The sequence below is a fragment of the Cervus canadensis genome, chromosome 1, assembly GCF_019320065.1.
Source record: "Cervus canadensis isolate Bull #8, Minnesota chromosome 1, ASM1932006v1, whole genome shotgun sequence".
Lineage (NCBI taxonomy): Eukaryota > Metazoa > Chordata > Mammalia > Artiodactyla > Cervidae > Cervus > Cervus canadensis.
Window position 1 is genome coordinate 24,168,239 of NC_057386.1, and position 24,151 is coordinate 24,192,389.

At 54.0% G+C, this 24,151-nt stretch overlaps 1 protein-coding gene and 1 long non-coding RNA gene across 3 annotated transcripts; one reads left to right on the forward strand and one right to left on the reverse strand.

Moving 5' to 3' along the window:
* Nucleotides 1-3,741: 3,741 nt before the first annotated feature.
* On the reverse strand, nt 3,742-9,001 carry LOC122443137. The gene is made up of 2 exons (XR_006269937.1): nt 8,748-9,001; nt 3,742-5,022 (listed from the first exon to the last, which is right to left on the reverse strand). It is a non-coding gene; the product is annotated as an uncharacterized LOC122443137 (long non-coding RNA).
* On the forward strand, nt 7,654-13,929 carry DLX4 (distal-less homeobox 4). 2 transcript variants are annotated; one of them, XM_043470985.1, is made up of 3 exons: nt 7,654-8,805; nt 12,128-12,387; nt 12,725-13,929. In XM_043470985.1, the coding sequence occupies exons 1-3, from the start codon at nt 8,541-8,543 to the stop codon at nt 12,965-12,967; spliced, it is 768 nt and encodes a 255-aa protein (XP_043326920.1). In that variant the 5' UTR covers nt 7,654-8,540; the 3' UTR covers nt 12,968-13,929. The 2 variants fall into 2 exon arrangements, with proteins under 2 accessions (XP_043326920.1, XP_043326930.1); XM_043470995.1 differs by having other exon boundaries at nt 7,658-8,805; nt 12,128-12,324.
* Nucleotides 13,930-24,151: the final 10,222 nt, after the last annotated feature.

Consider the following 24,151-nt stretch of genomic DNA (forward strand, 5'->3'; position numbering starts at 1 on the left):
TTGACCTCCCACTGTGCCCTTCCCAGAGCAGTACCTAGTAAGTGCTTAAAAAGAAAGTACTGAATTGCAGTGAGTTTTGAAGGAGCTGGAAGTGGAGTGCGTGGTCCAGCCAGATGGAAGGGGTATGACCTCAGATCTAAAATCAAAAGCTTACCAACAAGGAATTAGTTCTTCAATGAGAACTTCTTGAAGACCAAGAGGATTTAGGGGAGACTTTCCCATGACTGTCTGGGTACTTGAGTGCCAGGAGATCCCCAAATGAAACCTCAGCATCCAGGATCAGCTTCCCCTTCCCTCAGTCCATCATCAAACCATACGGTAGTATAAAGAGCACTGAGTCAGAGGCCTGGAGTGGAAATCCAGCTCTGTATACACTAGCCAGGTCTTTCCTTGGCAAGGCACTTCACAACACTGGCCTCAGTGTCTTCATCTATAAAATGGGTCTAATAAACCATCTACTTCACAAGTTACTATGAGGCCCCAAGGAAGCTATAGATATGAAAATGTTTTGGGGACTGCCATGTAGGTTTATGCCTAGAAGGCTGTATTACCCTGGTATTCTTCCCCCTCCTCTCTCCTCTTGCCACCATTTTGCAAAGAGGGTTCAGAATAAAGCCTTACTCTGATTAAAACAGTCCCCAATTTCAGCACCCCAGTCTCCTGGGCTTGTGATCTTCAGGGCCTGAGCTTAGGGCGATTCCAGGAGCAAGTTCCCCAAGTTTGAGGAAGCCCAGCTGGGGAAGTGGCATTCCAGGCAGCGTGTCAGAGGGTGAGTCAGGATGAGATGAGGGCGGCCCTTCTCCTCCCTGGCTCTTGGCTCAGGGCCCAGGCTGAGTTACTCTCATTTGCATACATCTGCATATATGCAAGTCTCACCTGTGCACCCTGGCTGGGCCCCAGGGAGATACACCTTTGCAGGGGCATGGAGGGAAACCAGAGTGTCTGGCTGCCTGCTGGAGCACTCAGACCTAGAATGTAGGTCCCTCCACTCACCCAAACGCCTGAATCTCTGAATCAAACACTCGGTTTCTCCGCAGGCTCCTCTAGTTGCCCAGGCCTGGAAATTCTCTGTCATGATTGCTTCTACCCTCTTCCTGTACAATCACCAGGCCCAGCAGAATCTGTCTCAGAGCAACTTTTCTCACATGTCCCCTTCTTTCCATCACCTCTGCCACCAAGCCTCTGGGTCCACCCTCCTCATTTCACACACGATCTATTTGCAACAGCCTCCTAACTGGGCTCTCTGCCACCAGACTCTTCCCTTGCCAGCCTACGTCGTCATACCCAAGCTGCCCCTGGGAAGTCCCTCAGCTCCCATCCCTGTCCTCTCCTCTGCCCACAGCCCCATCCTAAGCTCTTGGTATTGGAGGCCCTCCACAATGTGGGGCCTCCTGACTCTCAGTATCAGTTCGTTCCCTACTTCCTTGCCTCCAATCAAGTGGGTGTAGACTCTACACACATCTTTTCTGTGCCTGTCTCCTCTTCTGTAAAAGGAAGGATAGGATTCCCTTGCAGGGTTGTTTGAAGTTGTCATTGAGAAAAATGCACATAAAGCATAAGCCCATAGTAAATATCAGCCATTACTGATGTTATAACTTCTCCCACCACCACTCCACAGAAGACATTCATCTCCTGGGGTCCCCTCCTCCTCCCCAAACCTTCCTCTCATCCTTGCTGAGCGATGCTTCTTCAGGCAAGGCAACTCCACGGTGGTTAAGATGACAAGCTGGCCTGTTCTAGCTTGGACAAGTTACTCAGCCTTTTTGTGCCTCAGTTTCCTCCTCTGTAAAGTGGAGATAAAGTGAATACTTACCTCATAGAATCTGTGTGATAAATAAAATGATGCATGTAAGGGCTTAGCTTAGTGCCTGGAACACAGAGAACACTTAATAAGTGTTCACTGTTATTACCATCACTATTGTGTTACCCAAGACACAGGGTTTCAGAATACTCAAGCTCACCTTAGCCTTCAAAGACTCCAGAAGTTTCCTTAGGTGTGTTTTCAGGAACAGTGCTTCCATCTGGATCCCCCTGTGTCTCCCTGCGTCAGAGAATCACTACCCACCGCCCTCCACCCCCCGGACAGCTAAGCAGTGCCCTATTGGGTTGCCTGGTAGTAGCCAGGAGTGGGACTGAGCTTCCCCCTTCCCATTAGTTCTTGGGCACTTTCTGGGAAGGGCTTGTCTCCCCCAGAGATTGGGAGCCACCTCTCAGCCAAGGTAGGGCCAGGACAGATGCGTATTAGCTCACAAGTTGAGAGGAGTTTTCTCTGGAGAGAAGGGGTAAACCGGTCTGAGAAGACAGAAAGGATAGCTCAGCTCAGTTCAGCTACCCTTGGAGGTCAGGAGGAGCAGAGTCCCTAATCCCCTCCAGCAAGAACAAGCCCTTTCCCCCTCTACACCCTCCCGCGCCCTCCAGCCTTTTCCAAGCAGCAGTTGATGAACCTCTCCTGTGTGATCCTTTCCATCGGGAATCAATGAGGGTGATTGACGTGGAGGGTAGATGTGGGCAGGAGGAGCGGCGTGAGCCACCTCCCCCTTCTTAGAAGGATGCGCGAGGGCCCGCCCCTCCTTTCGGCTTCGCACCCGGGCCTCCCTCAGCTGAGCCCAGTGGAGCAGGGTTGCCAGAGAAGGGAGGAGTGATGGAGGGACTGTGCTGCCTCTCACCCTCTCTCCTTGTCCACTCTCCCCCCAACATCAGGCCTGACCCCCCAGAGCCCAACTAGGTGGTACACGGGTAAAGCCCGCGGAGTTTGGTTTGGCGGCGGCGGGGTTGGGAGGGGGGCGGTATTGTTGGTACTCGTGATTATTTCTCTTTGGGCGTGCGGGTGCGACTTCCGCATCCATGTGGAGGCCCTGCTCCCCCTATCCACCCCCCACTCCCGACCCCTCGCCAAAGCACTCGGGTCATTCTCCCAGGTCCAGCCCAGCAGAGGTACGACTGTCCCTCTTCTCCCAGACTCCAACCCAGACTAGGCGCGGGATCAGACCTACTCTTTTCTTACGGAAAAAAAAAAAAAAAAAAACACGCCGGACCTGCAAAGGGTCTAGTCTTGGCTACAGAAAGTGAAACCAATAATCCCACCATTTAGACTTTCCGCTGGATCCAGGGGGTCTAGAGGGATGGGGCTGAGTAACAAGGTGCGTGTCACCTGTGTGGTGGGCGTGATGCGGTTTTATATGTGTTGCGGGCGTGGCGTGGTGGCCTACGGAGTGTGTGTTGCGGCTGTTGGCGTCTAGGAGGGAGTGTGTTGTGTCTCTGTGAGCCCGTGCACGCACCCACTTCATCGGTGCTCGCTAGGTGCTGTTCCCACTCCAGCCACGTCCTACCAGCGGCTTCCGTCCGGGTCTGGGCGACGGAGACTTGGGCGGAACGCCCTAGGTTCCGTGCGGGGGTCTGGAAAAGTCTGGAGAAACCAGATGAGCTGCCTTCGTTCCAGGCGCTCGACTTCGTTGCAGACGGGTTGGCTTTGGGCCTCCCGCCAGCTCTGCGCGCTTCCCACGGGCATCCAGCGCGGTGTCCCGCGGTCTGTCCGCCGGACAGGCCTGGGCCTGGGACACCGGCCCGGAACTCCCGCGCCCCCAACCCGGCCGTTTCCCGCTCCCGCACCGGGCTGGGGCCAAGGCCAGCCAAATGGCTCTCCCGTCGCGGAGGGCGGCTCCTCTAACGCATCTTCAAAAGGGCCGCCCCACTTTTTGTTTTCCTTTTTGGAGGGGAGGGAATTATTTGGTCCAAGAGTGGTTCATAGTATTGTTTTTAATTAACTTGATGACTTCGTATATGTGTGTACTTTAACTGTCCCAGTCAAACCCCAATAAAAGATTTTTCCTGGAGCGGGAGTGAAATTTGTAAATAATGCAATGACACGGGGAGAGTGACTGAGGACCTAGCCTGCCGGAGAACGTAGGGCACAGCCCGCCTGCCGAGCGGTGCCGGGATCTCCGGGCGGCGCTGACCCCTTGGTCTCCCCCTCCCCCTTCCCGGGAACTTCTCCCAGGTGATCTGGAAAATGAGGCCGGGACGCCAATCACTGAGAAAGCTCTCAGGAGCGTGGAGGTAAGAGCACCCGGAGCGCGGCGGGGCTGGCAGGAGCCAGCCCGCCGGCCAGTCCACGCTCATTCACTGCTCCATCACAAAGAAGAGACAATAACTCATGCACATTTCAGCAAGAGTCAAATCCCTGTGTGTGGCGGGGCACGCGGGTCCCTACAGACTTCCCCTTCCCCTCGCGGGCCTCACCGAGAGTGGGGGCTTTAACCACCCCGCTCCCCGCCCAGCGGAGGGAGGACTTTTCATCCCCCTCCCTTCCCTGCCAAACCAGATTATTCACAAAGTTTTCCCAAACCCAGTTACTACGAAAGCTCCGACAAGTAGGACTTAAATTCCACGGAGAACAGACGAAATTAAAATTTCGTTTGGGGTCCATGGGTGGGATGGAGGAAAAAAAGGAGCTGCTAATCCCGCAATGGTGGCCGCGGGCCTTGGGCCGGGTCTTGATGGGAACCACGCCCCAGGGCAGGTCCACGCAGGCGCTGCGTGGAGGGCCTGCATCAGGTTGCAGACCCCGGCGCCCGGCTCCCGTGGCATGCACTCCCCCTTGCTCCCGAACGCGGGCGCGCCGTGTGGTACCGAGTTTAGGGACTGCGCGGCGAGCACTGCACTCATCAGGTGTTTGGGGGTGTTTTCGAGGAGGGGCATTCTGTTGGATAGGGTTCCCAGCGTCTGGGCGGAGTCTGAACTCGGGGGACTGCGAGAGAAGCATAAATCCCAGCGCCGAGGGCGCTTATTCTGCGCCAAGAATCAAAACCTCATCGGGTGGGATTGTGTTTGCCGGGCGATTGCGAAGAGCCTGCAAACCACCGTGCTCCACCGGGATCTTTCGTGTCCACTCACCAAGGCTTGGCTGACTCCCCAGCTCTCGGGGTTGCCGTGTCCCCCAGCCGGGACCCCGATGTCGGCTCCCAGGCCCTCGCTTCCGTGCTGGAGTTCTCCAAGCGAGCCCCTTTCACTAAAGGAGAGGACCTGCGTGAGAAAGAGTTGGGAGAGCCACTTCTGGCTTTTGTGACAAGCAGGGGCTGAAGTACTGGTAGTGACAGGGGAGTTAGTTCATGTGTTTTGCCTGCCTTCCTTCCTCCCCTCCTCCTCCTCCTCCTCCTCCTCCTCCTTCATCTTGGTTTTATTCGGTCTCTAGATTTTGGTTTTTGCAATTTATTCTGAAGCAAATGACAATGGCTTGGAGGTCTTAAGCGCAGCTTCCTCATTTTAGTGGATAAAATGAGTCTCAGAGACTGGACGTGGCTGACCCAGGCTATCACAGCCGGCCCCCGGTTTGTAGCTGAGCTGGGATGGGAATCCAGGCCTCAGGCCTCTCAGGCTGGCTCTCCCTCCCTTCTCATCAAACAGATTTACAGCCCTTCCTAGCCCGTGCCTATCCCTTCTAACCTCTCCCCTAGCCCTTCCATATCTCCCCACTCTCCCTCCAGGCTTCAAAGTTGTGGCATTGGTCAGAGGGGACCCCTCCATGGGGATTCCACATCTGAGACCACAAAGTTTCCTAAAGATGTTTCGAAGCCCCACACCCTCCGGCAGGTGGGAAGAGGGAGCCCTGAAGAGGGAGGTGGTGATGGAAGTAGAGATTTCCTTGTTTGTAAACTGGGGATAATAACAGTAGCCACTTCACAGATTTCTGGTGAAGATGCACAGGGCTTGGATGTTGTGAATACTTCATAAATTCTAAAGGACTGCAGGATGCTGCCTACTGCTGCATGGAGCTGCATGAGCTCAGCGAAGGCCCCTGAGAGCCTAGGAGAAGCTCTCACCATGAGTCCCAATGAATCCCCTGGCTTCGGAGAGTGCCCAAAGTCACTGCTTCAGGGGCCTCTGGGGAAGCTGCCCCTGCCCTTTCTCGCTAGATTTGGCATGGAAAGGACTGAATACATGGCCCTGCAACCCAAACTATAAGTTCCACCTCAAAAGCAACTCCTTTCTAAAAACTTCCCGGACAGCCATGCATGCATGCTTAGTTGCTATCATGTCTGACTCTACGACCCCATGGACTGTATAGCCTGTCAGGCTCCTCTGCCTGTGACATTTCCCAGGCAAGAATACTGGGGTGAGCTGCCATTTCCTGTTCCAGGGGATCTTCCCAACCCAGGGACCAACCCGTGTTCCTGGATTCTTTACCACTGAGCCACCAGGGAAACCTCAAAGAGCATTTTTCTCCTTTGGTGTGCACTGAGATGCCACCCCTGGAGCTCACCATGGTACTGTTGTGTGGCTGCCTCTCTCCAGAGGAAGACGATAGTGGCAAGAAGTTTTGGAAGGCTATATCCCTGTAAGTTCTTAGCCCCAGTTCTAAGGAAGTGGTGAGGGCGTAGCTGTAATTGGGTAAGGGGGAAAGGAGGTCCCATATGGAAATTGCATTTCTCAACCCTGCAAACCCTGTTGGATGATAGGGAAGTGGGTCCCAGATCTCCAAAGGAGGGGGCTCCCTCACAGAGCTCCTTCTCCTGATGCTCCAAGACTTCAGGTGAGAAAGCCCAGAGCCAGGTGTCAGAGGAGTGTTTTCTCGGCAGAATTCATCTCTCCACATTGCAACGGTGCATCAACTTGAAACTGACTTGCTCTTCCTTCCCTCAGGACACCTGACTGCATACTCTTCCCAATCTTTTTGTCTCTCCTGGCCACCCCTGTTGTGCCTGCCTTCTCTTCCTTTTCTAAGCTTCCCTCTTCTTCCAATTGTTGTCCTCTCCTACCCCCCAATTCTAAGACTGCTGCCTTCACTCTGTACTCTGATAAAGAGAGCACACGTGTGTACACACATGAATTGTCTGCACACTCAAATGTCAGAGGGTTTATATGGGTATTCTGGGGAATCTGTGAGGACCGATAGGCTTAGTGTGTGTGTGTTTAACTGTCTCACCCCTAACACGAAGCAGCTTAGATGTGTGTGGACTGGTGTGTCTCATAGGATGGGTACAAGTATATAAATATTTATATGCTTGGGTTTTCTTTATTTTAGAGTGTGCACCGACAATTAGACTTGTATAGTTGTGGGTCTGTGTGAGAGACAACCACAGTGCTTTTATTTAGGGTATTGCCATTCATCTTTGGGTGTGTAGATGTGTACACATCACAGCATATACTCTGTATTTGCAGATACATAAATGAACCTCTGTTCGTGGAGGGATGCTAATGTGAACATCCGTGTAGACACCGGTGTGCTGGTATACGCTAATGTATCTGTTGTATTTTAATAGAGTCCCTGTGAAGTTGTATACCTGTGGCCACAGAGACACCAGCCCAGCAAGGTCTTGGATACTATTTAGGGGCAGGCCCAGCACACAGGCTGGAAGATGAGGCCACGAGCCCTGCTTGCCGTATTCCTAGCACCCGGCAGGGAATTCCCTGAGAGGAGCAGCCATCAAACTGGACTCGCTTCCCACTCCCAGATTTTGTCCAGCTTCGTGCGAGGCTAAAGCCTCACGCGGCGCCAGGAAAGGCGGGGCGCCGCACTGGCTGAAGCCCAGACGGCAGATCCCTCCTTGGGCCTCGGGGGCCTGCAGGAGCTGCGGTGTCGCAACCGAACCCGGGCCCCTGCCGGAAGCGGAAGCGAGGACGGGGCGGGGTGCGGGGGGTGCGGTGGCGGTGAGACGCAATCGCGGCGGTCGCGGCGTGCCTGGCCCAGGGCGCCCCGCGGGGGCGTGCGCGCCGCGCGCGTGCTGGGCCGGCTGGGCGCCGGGCGGCACCTCCTTCGACCCGGCGTCTGTTTACCAACATACTGCCGGCGCTCGGCAGCCACGCATTCCGACGCGCTGAATAAGCTGCGGGACTGGCGGGCTTGGTCCGTAGCGGCAGGGTCATAACCGCCGCGCAGATCCCCCAGAGCCAGAGAGCGCGACCGCAGGTTCCTTTCGCCCCCGCAGCCACAGCGCCTCCGCTAAGGCACTGCTCCCCTCGGCCCTTGGGCATTGCCGCCCTGTCGACTTCCTTGCCTTTGTGCCGTTATGACCAGACTGCCCCAATCGTCCTGCAACCCCAGCACCTCTCTGCAGCGGACCCCGAGATAGCCGGGCATGGGGAGTTCGCACCGCTCGCCTCCCATCTCCCTGTTCTGAATTTCCCTACCCCGGGCTGCCCCGGGGGCGGGGCCGGGGCGGGGAGGTGGGGGGAAGGCCCCGGGGGCAGGCCTCCGTGAGGTCACCGCGTGTGGTAGCCAATCCGCTGCGTTTAAGTGGGCGGGGACCCCGTCGGGTCCCGGGAACCGAACCCTAGAGCCAGCCGAGTGGGGGCCCCATGGATTTAGGGGGGAGGGGAAAAGTCATGGGGGACACCCTACCCACCCCGAACCCCTTTCCCAGGCGCGGGCTCTCCGCTGATGAGGCTCAGAAAGACACTTTCCCCGGGATAAGTGTGGGGAAGGCTGGTTGAGGGGCTCATCCGGCCCCAACGCCTGAGGCTCGGAAAAGAAAGAGTTGGCGGAGGGAGCGGACTCACTGCCTGGCCATGGCCTAGGCCCTCGAGCCCCGGCCCCGGCCGCAATGACCTCTTTGCCCTGCCCCCTCCCTGGCCCGGACGCCTCCAAAGCCGTCTTCCCGGACATCGCCCCCGTGCCATCGGTAGTGGCTGCCTACCAGCTTGGCCTGTCCCCCGCAACCGCAGCCGCCTCCGATTTGCCCTATTCTGGGCCGTATGGCCACCTTCTGCCCTATCCCTACACCGGGCCGGCGATCCCCAGAGACTCCTACCTGCCCTGCCAGCTATCCACGGCGCCGTCTCAGCCGGCTCATCAAGAGCGGGAGACAGGTAAGTCCCGCCGCGGCGGCTCTGCCCACCTCTGGGTCCTGCTCCAGTGAGCCCCCAAACTTCGCCCTCGCCTGGTTGGGCGCAGCTGGCGGGATTCAGACCTCACTCAGATTCCAAGGGATCTGGGGGTGGGGGGAGGGCGAAGGGATGGGGCGGGAGACAGGGAGGAGGGGCGGGGGCGAGCTGATCTAGGTCTGTTTTCAAGACCGACCTGGTTTCGATTTGCAGTGTGTGAAGCCGGGTGGCTGGGCTCCCTACCCCACCCCCTGGGGCAGCAGGGTTGTGTACCTACTTGTAACGGAAAACTGAAACAATCCAGATAGGGGTGTAGGTGCCTAGCCTCTTCCCTAGGATTCTCTCCATCCAGCACTCCTTCTCTCTTCCATGTCTCTCCTCTCCCAGTTCTTGCCTCAGAAAGCAGTGCTCAAGCCAAAGCCTGATAACTAGAAATCAGGTCCCAGCTGGAAGGCAGTAGAAGTGGGCGCGTATTCTGGGGCCCTTCCCCTTCTCCCCCCTGAATGTGTCAGACAGAGACCAAACACTCACCTGGTAGAGTCTGGGGCTAAGACCCTACTACCCATCATTGTAAGAATGTAGCCACAGGCGGGTCAAGCAGTCTCTCCTAGTAGATCTCAGCCTTCCAGCCAAAGAACTGGCCATTCCTGTTATCTACACCCCTTGCCTTTGGGGTAGGTCAGGCCCCGGTTCCATTGCCTGGAGCAACTTTGTGCTCACTGGGTGGCCTCAAAGAAGCTAGGGAACTGGCCTGTCTTCCTGGTCCTAGCCTTGCACAGGGCTGTACCCATGCAACACAATACATCCATCCATCTGTCCTGGCTTGAGTTTAGAGCTTAGTTCTCCTGCACTCCCTACCCCCACCAAATTGCTCCCACAACTGCCTTTGGCACAGTTTCCTCCAAGGATGCACACTCACTTGGTGACTTAGCTGGAGTCAGCCCAGGACCAAGATGTCTCCCTCCCTTTCCTTGTTGCTCTGCTGAAACACATGACCTCATACACATCAGAGCCAGGAATGACCCTGGAGATTCAGGAGCTCAACCTTCTTGATGTACAGATGAGCAAACTGAGGTCCAAAGAAAGTGTGGATGAATCAAGGACACAGCCTGTTTTTCAGGCTTGGCTCTTGCAAATTGGCTTTCATGCATGAAGCCAGAAAAGAGGATTTTAGGGAACTTCCTCAAAGCCCCCCCAAAGTTAACTGCCTTCTGTTCCAAAACTGGAGCTGCTGCTTTTCTGCTGCTGGGTCTGTGGTTGGAGGAGGAGCAGCTGAAGGTGGGGTGGGGGGTGTTCTACCAATGATCTGGTTTCTAAAAAACCGAATCCCTTGGTCTCTTCAGTATATGCTAATGTGGTACATTTGTGTGTGCCTGTGTGTCTGTTTAGTGGGATAGGAATAAGATAACCCTGTCCTTAAGAGAATTCTTGGAATTGCGGTTGGTATTTTCAGTCCTGTCTTACCTTCCCTTTTCTTGGTTTAAGGACTAAAGAGTGCAGAGTTCCTTTTCTTTACAAAATTTCCCCGGATCCAACGAAAACCTCACTGAACCTGAGGGATTTGGCTCAGTCTAGATTAAATGATTGGGGTGTGAGAGAGGACTTGTGGGGTCTTCCTTTTGCCCCCCTTTTGTTCACCCCTGCCTCAGGGAGAGGTTTGGCTTTAAGTGAGCTGTGTGCCACCGCCCAGATGAGCAGGAGGGTGCTGCGCTGCCTCGAGGGAGGCCCTCGCGCTCCCGAATTGCGACCTGGGCAGATTCGTCCTGACTTGCTGCAACTGGTGTGGAGAAAGCAGCGGTGGGGAAAGGAACTGGGAGTGGGGTCGGCTGGGAGAGGTAGGGTGAGGAGGGCGTTGAGAGTTTCGCAGCTGAAGCAGGCTCCCTGCTGTCTCTGCCTCAGGGTTTGAACTGTTCAGTTTTTGCAGCCCAAGAGGTGCGGGTGGTCGCTCCGTGGCTGGCCCGGGGCGGCGAGCAGCAGGGTTGAAGCAGGGGAGGCCCGACAGGCGCGGGCGGGAGCGGAAACCCAACGGTTTTTCTGGAAATTGGCTGAAGCGGGGGTCGAGGCGGGTGGATCTGAGAAGCCCGTAGCGCCGGAGACCAAGGGTGAGGGATGCGGGGGAGGTGAAGGCACGGGGTCACCGCGGCCAGACGAGGGCGGGGGACCTCAAGTGTGGGTGGGGTGAGCCCTAAAGGAGGAAGAGGGTGGGGGGCGGTGGGAGACGCGGTCGGACCCCCTCTGCGTCTAGGCGCCCGGGGCCCGGGGCTCGGTCCGCTGAGCTCGGCGGCGGGCAACGAACCCTAAGCACGCGGACATTTCGGCCGCTCCGTCCACCCCGGCCGTGTCCTTTGCACGAACGGTCTCAATGTCCCTCAGGGTGGCGCAGGGTGGGACGCTGGAATCGGAAGAGGGGAACTCCTTGCCCTCCCCATCCCCGGGCCGAGCTGTGACCCGACCGAGGTTCCTCGAGGGGCTGAACGGGAAGGCAGAAGGTGGCCGCATCTCCCGCGAGCCGCCCCGAGGGCCTGCGCTTTCCGAACCGCGGTCACCTGGCGTGCCAATCGGGAACCCCTCTGTGAGTGCAGCCGGGCGGAGGAGGGGGCTGTCTTGCCCCAACCGGCTTCTAGGGCCCCTGAAAGCCTACTCTTTAAGCCAGCCGGCCTTGGGGGAGGGAAGAGATGTCAGTTTTCCTGGAGGGTGTGCCTCAGGAGGAGGCCCTCACAATACGGGAGGTGATGGCAAAGCCTGGGGCACTTTCCACACTCTGATGCTGGGAGGACTGCGCATCCTGGCGTTCAAGTCAAGGCCCACTCTTGTCTGGCCCCTCCGACCGCCCGTCTTCCGGCAGCGGGGAGGCTGCCACGCAGACACTGACTCTGGCCTCTGAACAGTGTGTCTGAGTTCCCTCCGCCCGGAATGCCCTTCCCTCGTCCTCTGCAGCCTCGCCCCAGCCCTCTGCCCCGCCCCGCCCCAAGCTGGCGCCACCACGCGCGGCTGAACTCTGCCCTCCCGCCGCGGGGCGCCGCCCCTACCCTCGCTCCGGCCCTTGGCGCAGCTCTCCTAGGGTCGTAGGACCGTGGAGAGTGGCAGCTCCCTGAGGGCAAGAGCTGCGGCTAGTCCCACCCGGCACGCAGTGGACGTGGGGTTTGAAAGGAGGGTGAGCGCAAGGTAGAGCAGGGCCGAGCCCGGTGCCTGGGCTTTTGCTAATTCGTGGCCGGAATGCAAACGAGATGCAGATGAGCCGTGAGACGGCGCGTCCGCCCCTCTATCCCTGCACTCACCGTCTCCTGCCGCCCCCCTCCCACCCCAGACTCGGAGAAGCCGCCGCTGTCCCCGGAGCCCGCGGAGCGGCGCCCACAGGCCTCGACCAAGAAGCTGCGGAAGCCGAGGACCATCTACTCTAGTCTGCAGCTGCAACACCTGAACCAGCGTTTCCAGCACACGCAGTACCTGGCGCTGCCCGAGAGGGCCCAGCTGGCCGCGCAGCTCGGCCTCACCCAGACGCAGGTGGGGCCAGTGCCATCCTCCACCAACCTTCCCCAAGTGTGTTCCCTGGGAACTCACCCTCAGGTGTGAATGACTGATGAGTCCCCAGCCTTATTTTCGCAGTTCTCTTAGCTGGCCCTGAGTAAACTGGGGGAGTGTGTTAAAAAGGGTGGGGGGTAGGAGGGGATGGGGGATGGAAAAGGGGTGGGGTGATTCAGGGCATAGAGGACAGTACCCAGACTGGGAGAACTGGATACTAACTCAGAGGCAGGAATTCAGGGCCTTCAGGGGCTTATGGAGGCCTGGAGCCAATGTTCCCAACATCTGCTCTTCTCCCAGGACGAGTGACTCCCTCTTGCTGGACCCCTTTCCCTTGGTCACTCCTCCTGATCGTCCAATGTCTCCCCTTTTCTCCCCATAGGTAAAGATCTGGTTTCAGAACAAACGCTCCAAGTATAAGAAGCTCCTGAAGCAGAACTCTGGAGGACAGGAAGGGGACTTCCCTGGGAGGTCCCCCTCTCTGTCTCCCTGTTCTCCACCTCTTCCAGCCCTCTGGGATCTACCCAAGGCAGGGGCCCTGCCCACCGGTGGCTATGGCAACAGCTTTGGAGCCTGGTATCAGCATCACTCCCCAGATGTCCTAGCTCCACCTCAGATGATGTGAGTCTGAGGAGGAGCAGGTCAGGCCCCAGCCTCCTACAGAGCCCAGGCAGGACCCAGCCCACCGGCACCCTCTCTGGGCTGGGAGGAAACCAGATCCAGATGGGTTTTCTCAGGAGGATGAGGAGCTAGAGGAGGAAAAGGATGGGATGGTGAGTCCTTTCCTCCTTGCCTCATAACCCAAATAGCCTTAGCCTTTGCCCCACCCCCACCCCCACTCAGGACTGGACACTTTCCCTCCAGTCAGAGGCTCTGGAAAAAAACTTATTGGCTGGAGTTCAGACTTCCCACGACCCCTAGTCTTGTCACCCCTTCTTGAAATGACTGCAGTCCCACCACAGCCTGGGGTTCAACTAACAACAAACACTGAGTGTTTTTTCTCTTTGTGTGCCTTGGGCCTTGCCCAGCCCATTGATGTGGACAGAAGTGGACATCCAGAGTCTTCAAGTTGACCACCACTGAGACACACCCACTGATTTTTCTAGATTTTTTTTACCCCCATAACTGATACATCTATTTACCATCCTGTGAAGAAGATGGGATACCAAAAATGTGGACTTTTGTGGACCTGTGGGTAAATTTTGCTCCTTTCCTAAGAAAGCCCTTCTTTCCCCCATGTCTTCTCACTTTGAGTAGATAATGGATCCAATTATCCATCAAGTTCAACAAGTATTAACAGTCTGATTCCCATCGCGAATACCTAAACAAATCCACATGCCTACACTCTCTGGAACTCAGTAGGGTAACACTTTGTGGAGAATAGGGACAAATAGACTCTTGGATGTTTAAGAAGAGATGTCCCAAACAGGTGGGGGTGAACCTAGCAATTCAGCTCCTCATAGCTGTCTCAGTCCAAAGGAACTGCTCATATTTATATCCAATCTGACTAGCAGCACTCCCCCTGCAAGTTCTCAACATCCCCCATATCATGAACATCCAGAAATTAAAGTTTGTACAGAAACCCAGGCCTTGGCTGAGGTCTGTTCATGTTCTGACTTCTGGAGCTGATTGCTCAGCTTTCTCTTCTCTCCCAGCTGACTCTTTCAGCGCCGAACTAGAGGCACTGAGTCCTCTACCTCTCCCTGGCTATCTGGTTCTAGCTCTGGAATGTTCTAATGATGTCCACATTTTCAGACACGCCAGTGTGAAACCAGAAGATGCTAATACTGGGAATGATCAAAGTCTGAGTGATCGTTTTAGCAGATGCTCTCCTGGCCTAGTTCTGGGGGAAACCAGATACTTCTCTGTGTCCACGTTGAGCCCAGGGAGAGTTCCTGCTCACCTTGGGAGAGGACACATTCATTGAGCCAGTCCAGTCCTCCCCTGGGAGAAGTGTCTCCTGGGGGTGGAAAGGTCCAAACTCACCTAGTGGAAAGAGGAGCAGGAGGGAGAAGAGAAGGAAAACCCCGGAAGGAGCTGGACCTCTCCATCTAGACATGTGAAGAGCACCTGTTCTGTGTTAGGTCCTAGGGATTTCAAGGTGACTGAGGCAGACCCTGTGGGCTAACAGGGAGCTAGAGAATGACCAGCCACTTGTGTGGTAAGTGCCAGGCTAGGGAAGTACAGGGGAGAGTGAGGGCATAGTACACACACACATACACTCTCTCTCTCTAGCAGGGGGACTGAGGACAGGGTTGGCAAATAATTCAGGGAATCCAGTCCAGTCTGGCCCGAGGCCTTGGAGGAGGGACCTCCAATGCCAGGCTAGAAGCTCCCAAGTCAGGCTTCCCTCTTACTACCTAAACCTTTCCCCTAGCAAACTGGAAAGTCCACCCAGGCACTTCACGCCAACCCAGACTGGATACAGACAAGCCCAAGTTGGAGTATTATGTAGGGGAGGCAGTGGGAGCCCCCCACCTCAGGACCCCTATAGTCAACCACTCCGAGGCCCTGAGGGGCCACCCCCTACTCCTCAAAACATACATGGAGTGGTCTTTGGGGGTGGCAGATGGCACAGGGTGGACCAAAGCCAAGGTCCAGGAGCAGGGAGGAATGAGGATGCCAGGAGAAGAGACACCTGCTCCCTGCCCATTGACACCTTCTCCTGCCCCTGGCCACCAACCCCCATTTCCACTGGCTTTCCGTGGCCCCAGGCCCAGGTTCCTCCTCTGGGTCTTCACTGAGGCCACAGGTCCTTAGGGCAGCTGTTCCCTTCCACAGCATGTGGCTGCACTCTTCTTTCCACAGACCTGAGATAAGATCTACCGCCCCATCTCGGAAAGCCTCCAAAGGCGAGATTAATTGGACAGCCCAACACAAGTCGCATCGTTAAAACAACAGCCTAAGTTGTAAAGTCAAGTAGCAGGAGTATAATTACTCTTCTAGCCAGAGGTTCAGCTGAGCTGAACTTGACAGAGCCCCCTCCCTTTCCAGCGGAAACAGGAATCCTTGTCCATTTGGGAGCTGGTCCAGTTTCCCTGGGCTCCTAACAGCTGATGGGAGTGGACCCCAGTGGGAGAGGCACCCCCTTCCCTTCCCAGAAACCATTGGAGCTGCAGGAAGGGAGCCTGGAGTTCCTTTCTGTGCGGACACCTCTCTGGGAAAATTGGGTCATTAAGGGAGGGGGAACACTACAGAATGGTTTATAGCTGGAGTTTTGGCCTCCAAAGAGTCCTGCTCTGCTGTGTGACTTTTGGAAGGTTGCTTAACCTCTCTTTCAGCCTCCTTTTCCTTCCCCCAAGATGGGAACTTTAATAGAATCTGCTTCCCAGTGTGGTTGTGATGTTGAAAAGAGATAGTGCTTGTAACATGTTTGACATGGTGCCTGGAACATAGTAAGCACTCATTAATAATAAATGGTGTTTATAGCTGCTGTATGTATTGAAGAGGAGGGGTCACAGCGAGGCTGAGTTCATACTGCCACTGCCATCCATTCAGAGCAGGCAGGAGGAGAAAGGGGGCTGAAGACTAGAGAACTCCACACATCCTGGATCAGCACCTCTGAGAGCCGGACACAGGCAAGGTCCTGAATGCAGAAGCGCCAGCAGCTGTGCCTAGAGCCCACTCTCTCAGTTGCATGGGTCTCAACCACAAGAAAACTGACTTGGGGCTGTTCTTCCCTCTCCCCCAAGGCTATTTTAAGACATGTTCCCCATCTCTCCCCCAACAAAATGAGATTCAATTAATTCAATTAAAGCAATTTTGGGAGCAGCTCCTGAAGGCTTGCAATGTGAGATAATTACAAGTAATTTGCTGCTGTGAAGAGAAAAAGGGCACATGGGGTCTGGGGGGAAAGGAGTTAGCCCCCTCCCCACCAAGCGCACACAGAGGGATTCCACACTGCCATCTGAACTGCCCTCCCATTGGCCAAATTACTTGCAGGTGGGAAAAGGGAGCTTGTGTCGGTGGGAGGGGGCTGGGAAGACAGAGTGACAGACTGCTCCTCCCCCACCCCCAGATCTGCCCGGCAAGGTGGGGGTGGGGAGCTGGTTGTTCCCCCGACAAAAAGTCTGCATATCCCTAGCAGCTGATTACTCAGCTCCAAACCTCACTTGGGTTTGGATGCCTGAACTTGCCTCTGGGATTGTATCCAGAGTCAATGGAATGTTATCCGGGTAGCCGAGGCTTGTGTAGATGGGGCCTTAGAGATCAAGGACTTCCCCAGAATGTATAAGGGATGTCGGTAGAGAGGGGAAAGGACAGAGAGGACAAAACTTACTTTTTGCTTCCAAGCAGGTAATGATACACCCCTCTTTTTCCTCCCCTGATCTGATAATCAGCTTTCTAGCTCTGCCTGGCATCTAACCTCAGCTCTTGCCATTGTCTCCTCTCAGCTTTCTGTCCTTGGGGCCACTGAAGCTTATTCCTTCAGAAAAGTGTCTTGCAGGTGTTTCCCACCCCTAATTTTCACCTGGGATAACCCTTTCCTTGCCAGGGCTCATTTGGCCTGGGGGAAGGTGATGGTGCCAAGAGGGGGCTGGTGAGGAAGGTGGGGGGAGGCAGTGACCAAGACCAGTGTGTGGGGATGGGCTTCAGGCCTCTGCAAAAACTCCTCTAACCCCTGGTTTTGAAGGGTCTAGGGTCCCCCTTCGCCTGGGAACCTCTGTTCCAAGAGGTGAGTAATGTTTTAACAATTAGGGTGGTAAAGAAAAATTCACTGACCCCAGAGTATTTCTCTTTCATATCTTCCCATCTCTTGCATCTGTCTCCTGGCTTCTCCCAGGTCAAGGAGGGGTGAAGAGGAGGGGCCCTTCAGTTCTAGTCTCCCCTCTCCAGTCCTTCCCCCCACCTCTTCTCTGAGTAGCATTGCCGTTGGACCTGGGGCACCCAGGGAGAAATTCTGTCAGCAAGTCCCTGGGCGACTGCTGTCTCTCCCCTTCCAAGATGAAAAAAATTGCAGAGAGAAAAGTGGCTGCCTCTTCATGCCTTCCCTTCCCCCTTTCCTGGCCAGCTCAGATTGCTTAAAAGCAAGGAATTAAAGTTTCTTCTACCCTAAACCTCAAAGTACAAAAGCCCCAGACAAATGCACGGAAACGGACAGATGTAAGGACCCAGGCATGGGGTCATCATAAGTACACACACAGCCACCCAACAAAGTGCACGCACAGATAGGTGGACACATCGGTGCACATGGAGTGGGCAGAACTGCACACGAGACACACGTGAGCCTTCCACGCTTACACGCGGACATATTTGGAGAAGTACACTCCAGGTTACATACTCATAGAGAGAAGTATGACAGAGGGATGAACCAAGAAGGAAATGCCCAGGGACTTAAACATATGCGGAAACAGACTGAAACATCCCCAGAAATACACAGACTAGCTTCCCTGTGTGTGAGCTTCTCCCATTCCCTTCTCATCCCCATCCCCTTTTCCTGACTGTTGATCTATTTTCTGGGACTATTTCCCTGGTAAGCAGTTGGTGAGGGAGACTGAATGGCCACAGAACCTGATAATTTGATGATGAATTTATTTGCTTTGTTCCCTGAAGCCTTGCCTGCTTCCCTTCCCGAGCTCCCGTCCCAGCCATTCCTGGCACATCCGGTGGCTCTGAGATGTAGCCACAGAGTCCAGCCCTGGCACAGGAACCCAAAGGCTGTTTTCCCGGATGGCTCCACTGAGCCTTCTGTGCCCTGGCCCTGACAGCAACTCAAGAAGGAGGGGTTGCAGGGGTTCAGGGTGGTGAGGAAAGCATCGCTCGGTTTCTACTTGCTGTGTAATCTTGGGCAAGTTACACACCCGCTCTGAAGCTTAGATAATTTCCCTTCCTAAATCTGTGTGTGTGTGTGTGTGTGAGGGGCTGATGTGTGTCCACCACCACTTTCCACTCCAGTCTGCAGCACTACAGCGCAGCCTGTGTCTTCTGTCAGACTGGAAGCTCCCAGAGTACAGGGCTTTGCTTTTCCCACAAGACTGGATGCCTTTTCAACCCCCACAGCTTGACGTCTCATCTCTAAGGTCCTCAGCACCACTGGCAGCCCGGGGGATGTGTCTGCCAGCCCAGGAAGGGAAAGGAGTTGGCCTCAAGCTCCTCCAAACATCAAGGTTTCTGGAGGACAGAGACTCACAGAGCCAGGCCTTCAGCCTCTCTGGCCCCAAAATGGAGAGATTACTTCATTGCCACTTTCTGTGGAATATATGTGGAATATATTCCTCTGAGCTTCGTCTGAACCGTGCCCTTTCAAGAGTTCAGATGAGTTTTGGGTCAAATCTTTGGCGGGCTTGAGGACTTCCACTCTGGCCTTTAGCCCCCCATCCTCTCCCCCTCCCACTTCAAGCTGGTGAATAACAGACGGGCTGAATCGTGAGGCTAGGAGCATGACATCTCGACAATCCCACTCTGATCATGAGACTCCTTGGGGGGACCCTGCTCTGCAATCCCCTCGGGCCTGGCAGCCCGTCCCTGTGATCATGTTCTCTGGCCTGTTTCACCTGACATGTCAGGACCCGTGCTCCTTCCTCAGACTGGAGGTTGCCAGAGAGCAGGGCACCGGCCTCCCGTCTCCGACTGAGGGGCTTCCCCTTCAGGGCTTCCTTTCTCTGCCGGACACCCCCTTCCCCAGGCCTGGTGCTCCCTCTCTCTTGGGGATGGCAGGCCAGGATTAGGTGTGGATAGGGCCATGAGACCCTTGCCCAGGTCCTACCCCTCCCACTGCCCACCATGTCTGCCACAGAGCCACCAGACCACTCCTTCAGATTGGCCCCAGGAGCTGCTTTCTCTGCCCCTGCAAGCTGGGGCCTGCTGCAGACTCCTCCTCCCAGCCCTGAAGCCACTGGGAATTCTTTGCTCCAACAGATCCTGGGGGAAGCCAGACTGCGGGAGGCTGCTGACATGCCTCTGCTGGGCTCCTGTCACATTCCCCAAGCCCACGGGATCAGCTGGACCCACTGATGGAGGCTGCTCCCACTCCTGGTGACGTCCTCAGGTCCTCCCCCCTCTCTCCCAAAGCCTGAATCTGCCCTGGGACTCATCCCTGCTTTCAATGCCCTGCCACTCCCAGCCCCTTGGCAGCCCCATCTAAACAATATGAACTATTTCCCCTGGCCCCTTGGAAAATAAAATGTGTTTCCTCGTCCAGAGGGACTTCATGGAGTCCCTGGAATGCAGACACTCAGCTGAGAGGCTCTGGACAAGTTGCATTACCTCCTGGATCTTTATTTCCTCACCTATGCAGTGGGGATAATGATCAGAATGTCTCAGAAGGTCATGGAGACAGAGAGAGCCCACCCTAGATGTGCTGTGAAATACACCAGGTATGCCAGGATGTACAGTGACCTATTCCTTTGCCTCAGTTCTCCTTTGACCTACCAACTCACCACATAATGAAGAGTATAGTCATCCCCAGGAACACAATAAATAAAGAGCCAGATGCCCAAGTTCAAGTCCAACTCTATGACCATAGGCAAGTTCCTTTTTTCTTCTTTTTTTTCACTTGAGGTAACATTGGCTTATAACATTGTGTAATTTGGGCATGTTTCCTAACCTCTCTGTACCTTGCCTTCCTCATCTGGAAAATGAAGATAATAATTAACAGCCTGTGCTTCTCAGGGTGTTGAGAACTAAATGAGTTAAAACACAATAGCCTCTAAATACAATCAGGATTCAGCAAGGATTAGTTGTATTATCTCTGACTGCCAAGCAAGAAAAACCTTTTCTGTCTCTGTCCCTGAGGGATCTTGTCCAGTTATCCCTGTTCCTCTGCTGGTCTCCACCTGTGAGCAGAACCCCGGACCGACTGTCTTCCCCAAACACCCCCATGGCGAGCGAGAGTGGTGGGCTGACAGAGCTGCTTTATGTGGAGGGTAGGGAGTTGTGCAGGACACTGGCTAAAGGGTAAGGACTTCTTTCTTTTTTATTTGGAGGATAATTGCCTTACAATGTTGTGTTGGTTTCTGCCATACAACAATACAGATCAGTCATATATATGCGTGTATGTATATCCCCTCCCTCTTGAGCCTCCCCCCACCCCTGCCATCCCACCTCTCTAGGTTATCACAGAGGGCCAGGCTGGGCTCCTTATGTTCTATAGCAGCTTCTCACTAACTCTTTTACACATGGTAGTGAATATGTGTCAATGCCACTCTCTCAATTTGTCCCACCCTCTCCTTCCCCCAGTGTATCCCCAAGTTTGTGCTCTATGTCTGTCTCTATTCCTTGCAAATAGTTTCATCAGTACCATTTTTCTGGATTCCATATATATGCAATAACATATGTTATTTTTCACTTTCTGACTTGCTTCGTTCTCTATAAGGGCTCTAGGCTTCTCCACCTCAATTCAACTGACCCACATTCATTCCTTTTTATGGCCAAGTAATATTCCATTGTGTATATGTACCACAACTTCTGTATCCATTCATCTGTCAGTGGACATCTAGGCTGTTTCCATGTCCTGGCTATCGTAAAGAGTGCTGCAATGAACATTGGAGTACATGTGTCTTTTTGAATTATGGTTTTCCCAGCATAATCCTAGTAGTGGGATTGCTGGGTCATAGGGCAGTTTGTTTTATTCCTAGTTTTTAAAGGGGTCTCCATACTGTTCTCCATAGTGGCTGTACCAATTTACATTCCCACCAACAGTGCAAGAGGGTTCCCTTTCCTCCACACCCTCTCCAGCATTTACTGTTTGGAAAGGGTGAGGATTTCCAACTATGTTTCCAGGACAGCCTTCTGAGTACCCCAGATGGGAAGGTATCTGAAAGTGAGATCATCCAGAACCTGCCTGGGCCAGAGCCCATGCAGAGGCAGCTGAGGTTCCTCACTTCTTCATTCATGAATGATTACCTCTACTGTAACCCCAGAATCCCTCCTGCTAGACAAAAAAGCAGAGAAAAAAAAAAAAGAGATTTCTTTTACTTATGTGCATGTGTGCCAAGTAGCTTCAGTTGTGTCCAACTCTTTGCAGCCCCATGGACTCCTGGTAGCGTGCCAGGCTCCTCTGTCCATGGGATTCTCCAAGCAGGAATACTGGAGTGGGTTGCCATGCCCTTCTCCAGGGGATCTTCTAAACCCAGGGATCGAACCCAGGTTTCCTGTGTCTTCTGCATTGCAGGCAGATTCTTTACCACTGAGCCACTGGGGAAGCCCTCCCCCATCCTTTACTGATATCTGATTGTATACCTAGAAAACATAAGAGACCTTAAGGGGAAAATATTCCAGAAGTAGGAAAATTTTGGTATAGTGGCTAGATATAAGATAAATATAGGATGCTGTTCTCTAGTCTTGCAATAAATAAGGAAATATATTCCTGTTATATTGGAAACACAAGTTAATGAAATACTGCAAGTATATAGATGTGAAGAAGCAGCTCTTTAGCAGATTAGTAACCAAAAGATACAGGCACACCTCTGAGATATTTTGGGTTTGGTTCTAGTCCACCACAATAAAAATGGATATTGCAATAAAGTGAGTCACACAAATTTTTTGGTTTCCCAGTGCATAGAAAAGTTATGTTTACACTGTACTAGAGTTGTTCACACTCTACTGTAGTCTATTAAGTGTACAATAGCATTATGTCTAAAAAAATGCACATACCTTAATTAAAAAGTAATACCGTTGGAAAAATGGTGCTAATAGACTTGCTCAACCTGAGGTTGCCGTGAATCTTCAATTTGTAAAAATAAAAATATTGCAGTATCTGTGAAGTGTAATAAAGTGAAGTACAACAAAACAAGGTGTGCCTGTGTTAACCTCCGCCCTCTTCCCTTCTGTTGGGACTAAGGCCCAGCACATGACTCTGTCCTGGGTGGCTGTCCTTCCATTACCTCTGAAGCATGGCAGACTTAGGTTGGAATCAAGAAAGGACTTTCCAAGTAGAGGGAGGAATTGTATACATGAGAACTCCCCTCGTTGGGCAAAAGGGTAAACTTTGGGCCCATTGAGGACACCTAGAACTCCCAAGGTGAACTGAGGAGTGTCCTAACTGCACACAGACTGGTTATATCTAGAACTGACAGTATAGCTTGTTGAGCTCCATCACTGTGCCAAGCTTTGTGTTAAGTGTTATTTAATTTCCTCAGAAACCCTGAAAGTTACAGATGCTTAGCTTCATTTTTATACATGAGGAAAATGAACCTCAGAGAGGACAAATGACTTAGCTGAAGATACACAATAAATGTCCAAGTCAGGGTTAGCGCTCAGAAATGTGCATACGTGTGCCTGGGTGTTTGCACATGTGTCTTACTCTATGACACACTGGTATCTCTAAGGACACGGAGCTGATCTGGGAACAAGGGGGAAAGCTGACCCTGGCATCCTCCCTGCCTTCTCCCCATTTCAGTCTTAGAGGCCATGGGATGGTAAGAGGGCCACAGGCCAGCGATTCAGAAGGATGAACTCTGAAACACATTCACTGGAGGCCTTTAGGGGAAACTGTTGAAGCTCTTGAGTCTGTTTTCTCACCTGGGAAGTGGGATAATAACGGCACTGCCTTTACCAGGCAGCTGAGAAGATTAAATGAGACTGCGCCTGTGAAAGCTCCCGGCACAAGCCTTGTGCACAGAAGGTGCTCCATTAGCATCGTCACTGCCTGATCTTGGGAGGATCTGCACCTGCATTTGACAGACTTCCTTCCTTAAGCCAAACTCCTTCTTGTGGCTTCTTGCTCTCCTCAGCTTCCCCTTACCCTCTCTTAGCTGAAGGCATGTCACCGCCCCTACCCAACACCACTGGTGATTCCTAAACTCAGGGCAGGCCTGACTGGTCCCAGGGGTAGGTGTGGGACATGTCACAAGTGTTGCAGGATGTGGCCAGATGCCCTCCGTGTGCAAGGAAGGGCATGATGCTGCTGCCACCAATCTGCCAGGTATAAGCTGAACTGCCTGGGGTGGGGGGACACCCCCTCCCCCGTCCCAGCTAATCCTCCAGGGTGTGAAATTTCTGGTCCCTGCTTACTTAGCAGACACTGCCAGTCCTGCTCCCATTTGCTCCAGGAGACTTCCCAGGAATTTGGGCCTTGAGGCCCCTCCTTTCTCAGCCCCCTCCCCATCTCAGCCCCCTCCCCAGCTTTGCCTCCTGTCAGGGTGTCTATCCTAGTTGCTCTGGATTCCTAAGTCACTCCTTCTCTCAGACAGCCCACCTTGGGGCTCAATAGACAAATCCCAAAGTCTCTCCTTTGCCAGGAGGTCTCCTAAATTCACTGCCCCTCCTTTACTATGTGACTTTGGGCAAATCTTACAGCCTCTCTGGAGATACTTCCCGACAGACGAGTAGATGCGATGATGACCACTGAGGCTGCAGGCACTCCTAGCTCCTGCATTGCTCACCAAGCAGCTAGTGATTGGGTGCTGGGTGCTCCTCTCATTGTCTGGTTGGCCCTCAACAGCCAAGAGAGGGAGGCAGTTATCATTCCCCCCTCAGCCCCACCATCCCTCATCTAACGGGAGTGGGAGGGATTGTATGAGGGATCCCAAGAGCAGGCTTCACATATTCACCTGGACAGTTGATGTCCACTGAAATCCTGCTCTCCAGCCAGCATGATGAGCACAGAGTGAACATACCTAAGCCCCTGTCCTCATGCTTTATATCCCAGTTCAAAGCTCTACCCCCAGGGACCTTGGTATGCAAGACATCCCCATGCCCCCCTGCTTTGCAGCTCAGCAACCCTCCCCAGGGTGAACAAAAATTCTCCATGTCGTCCCTGCCCAGTGCTCTGAGCTGGGGACGAGACAGTACAGTGTGACACAGGCACTGCCTCCACAGAGCTAAGACTGGGGGCCTGGGAAGAGAAGAGTCATCCAGTTAGCAGTGA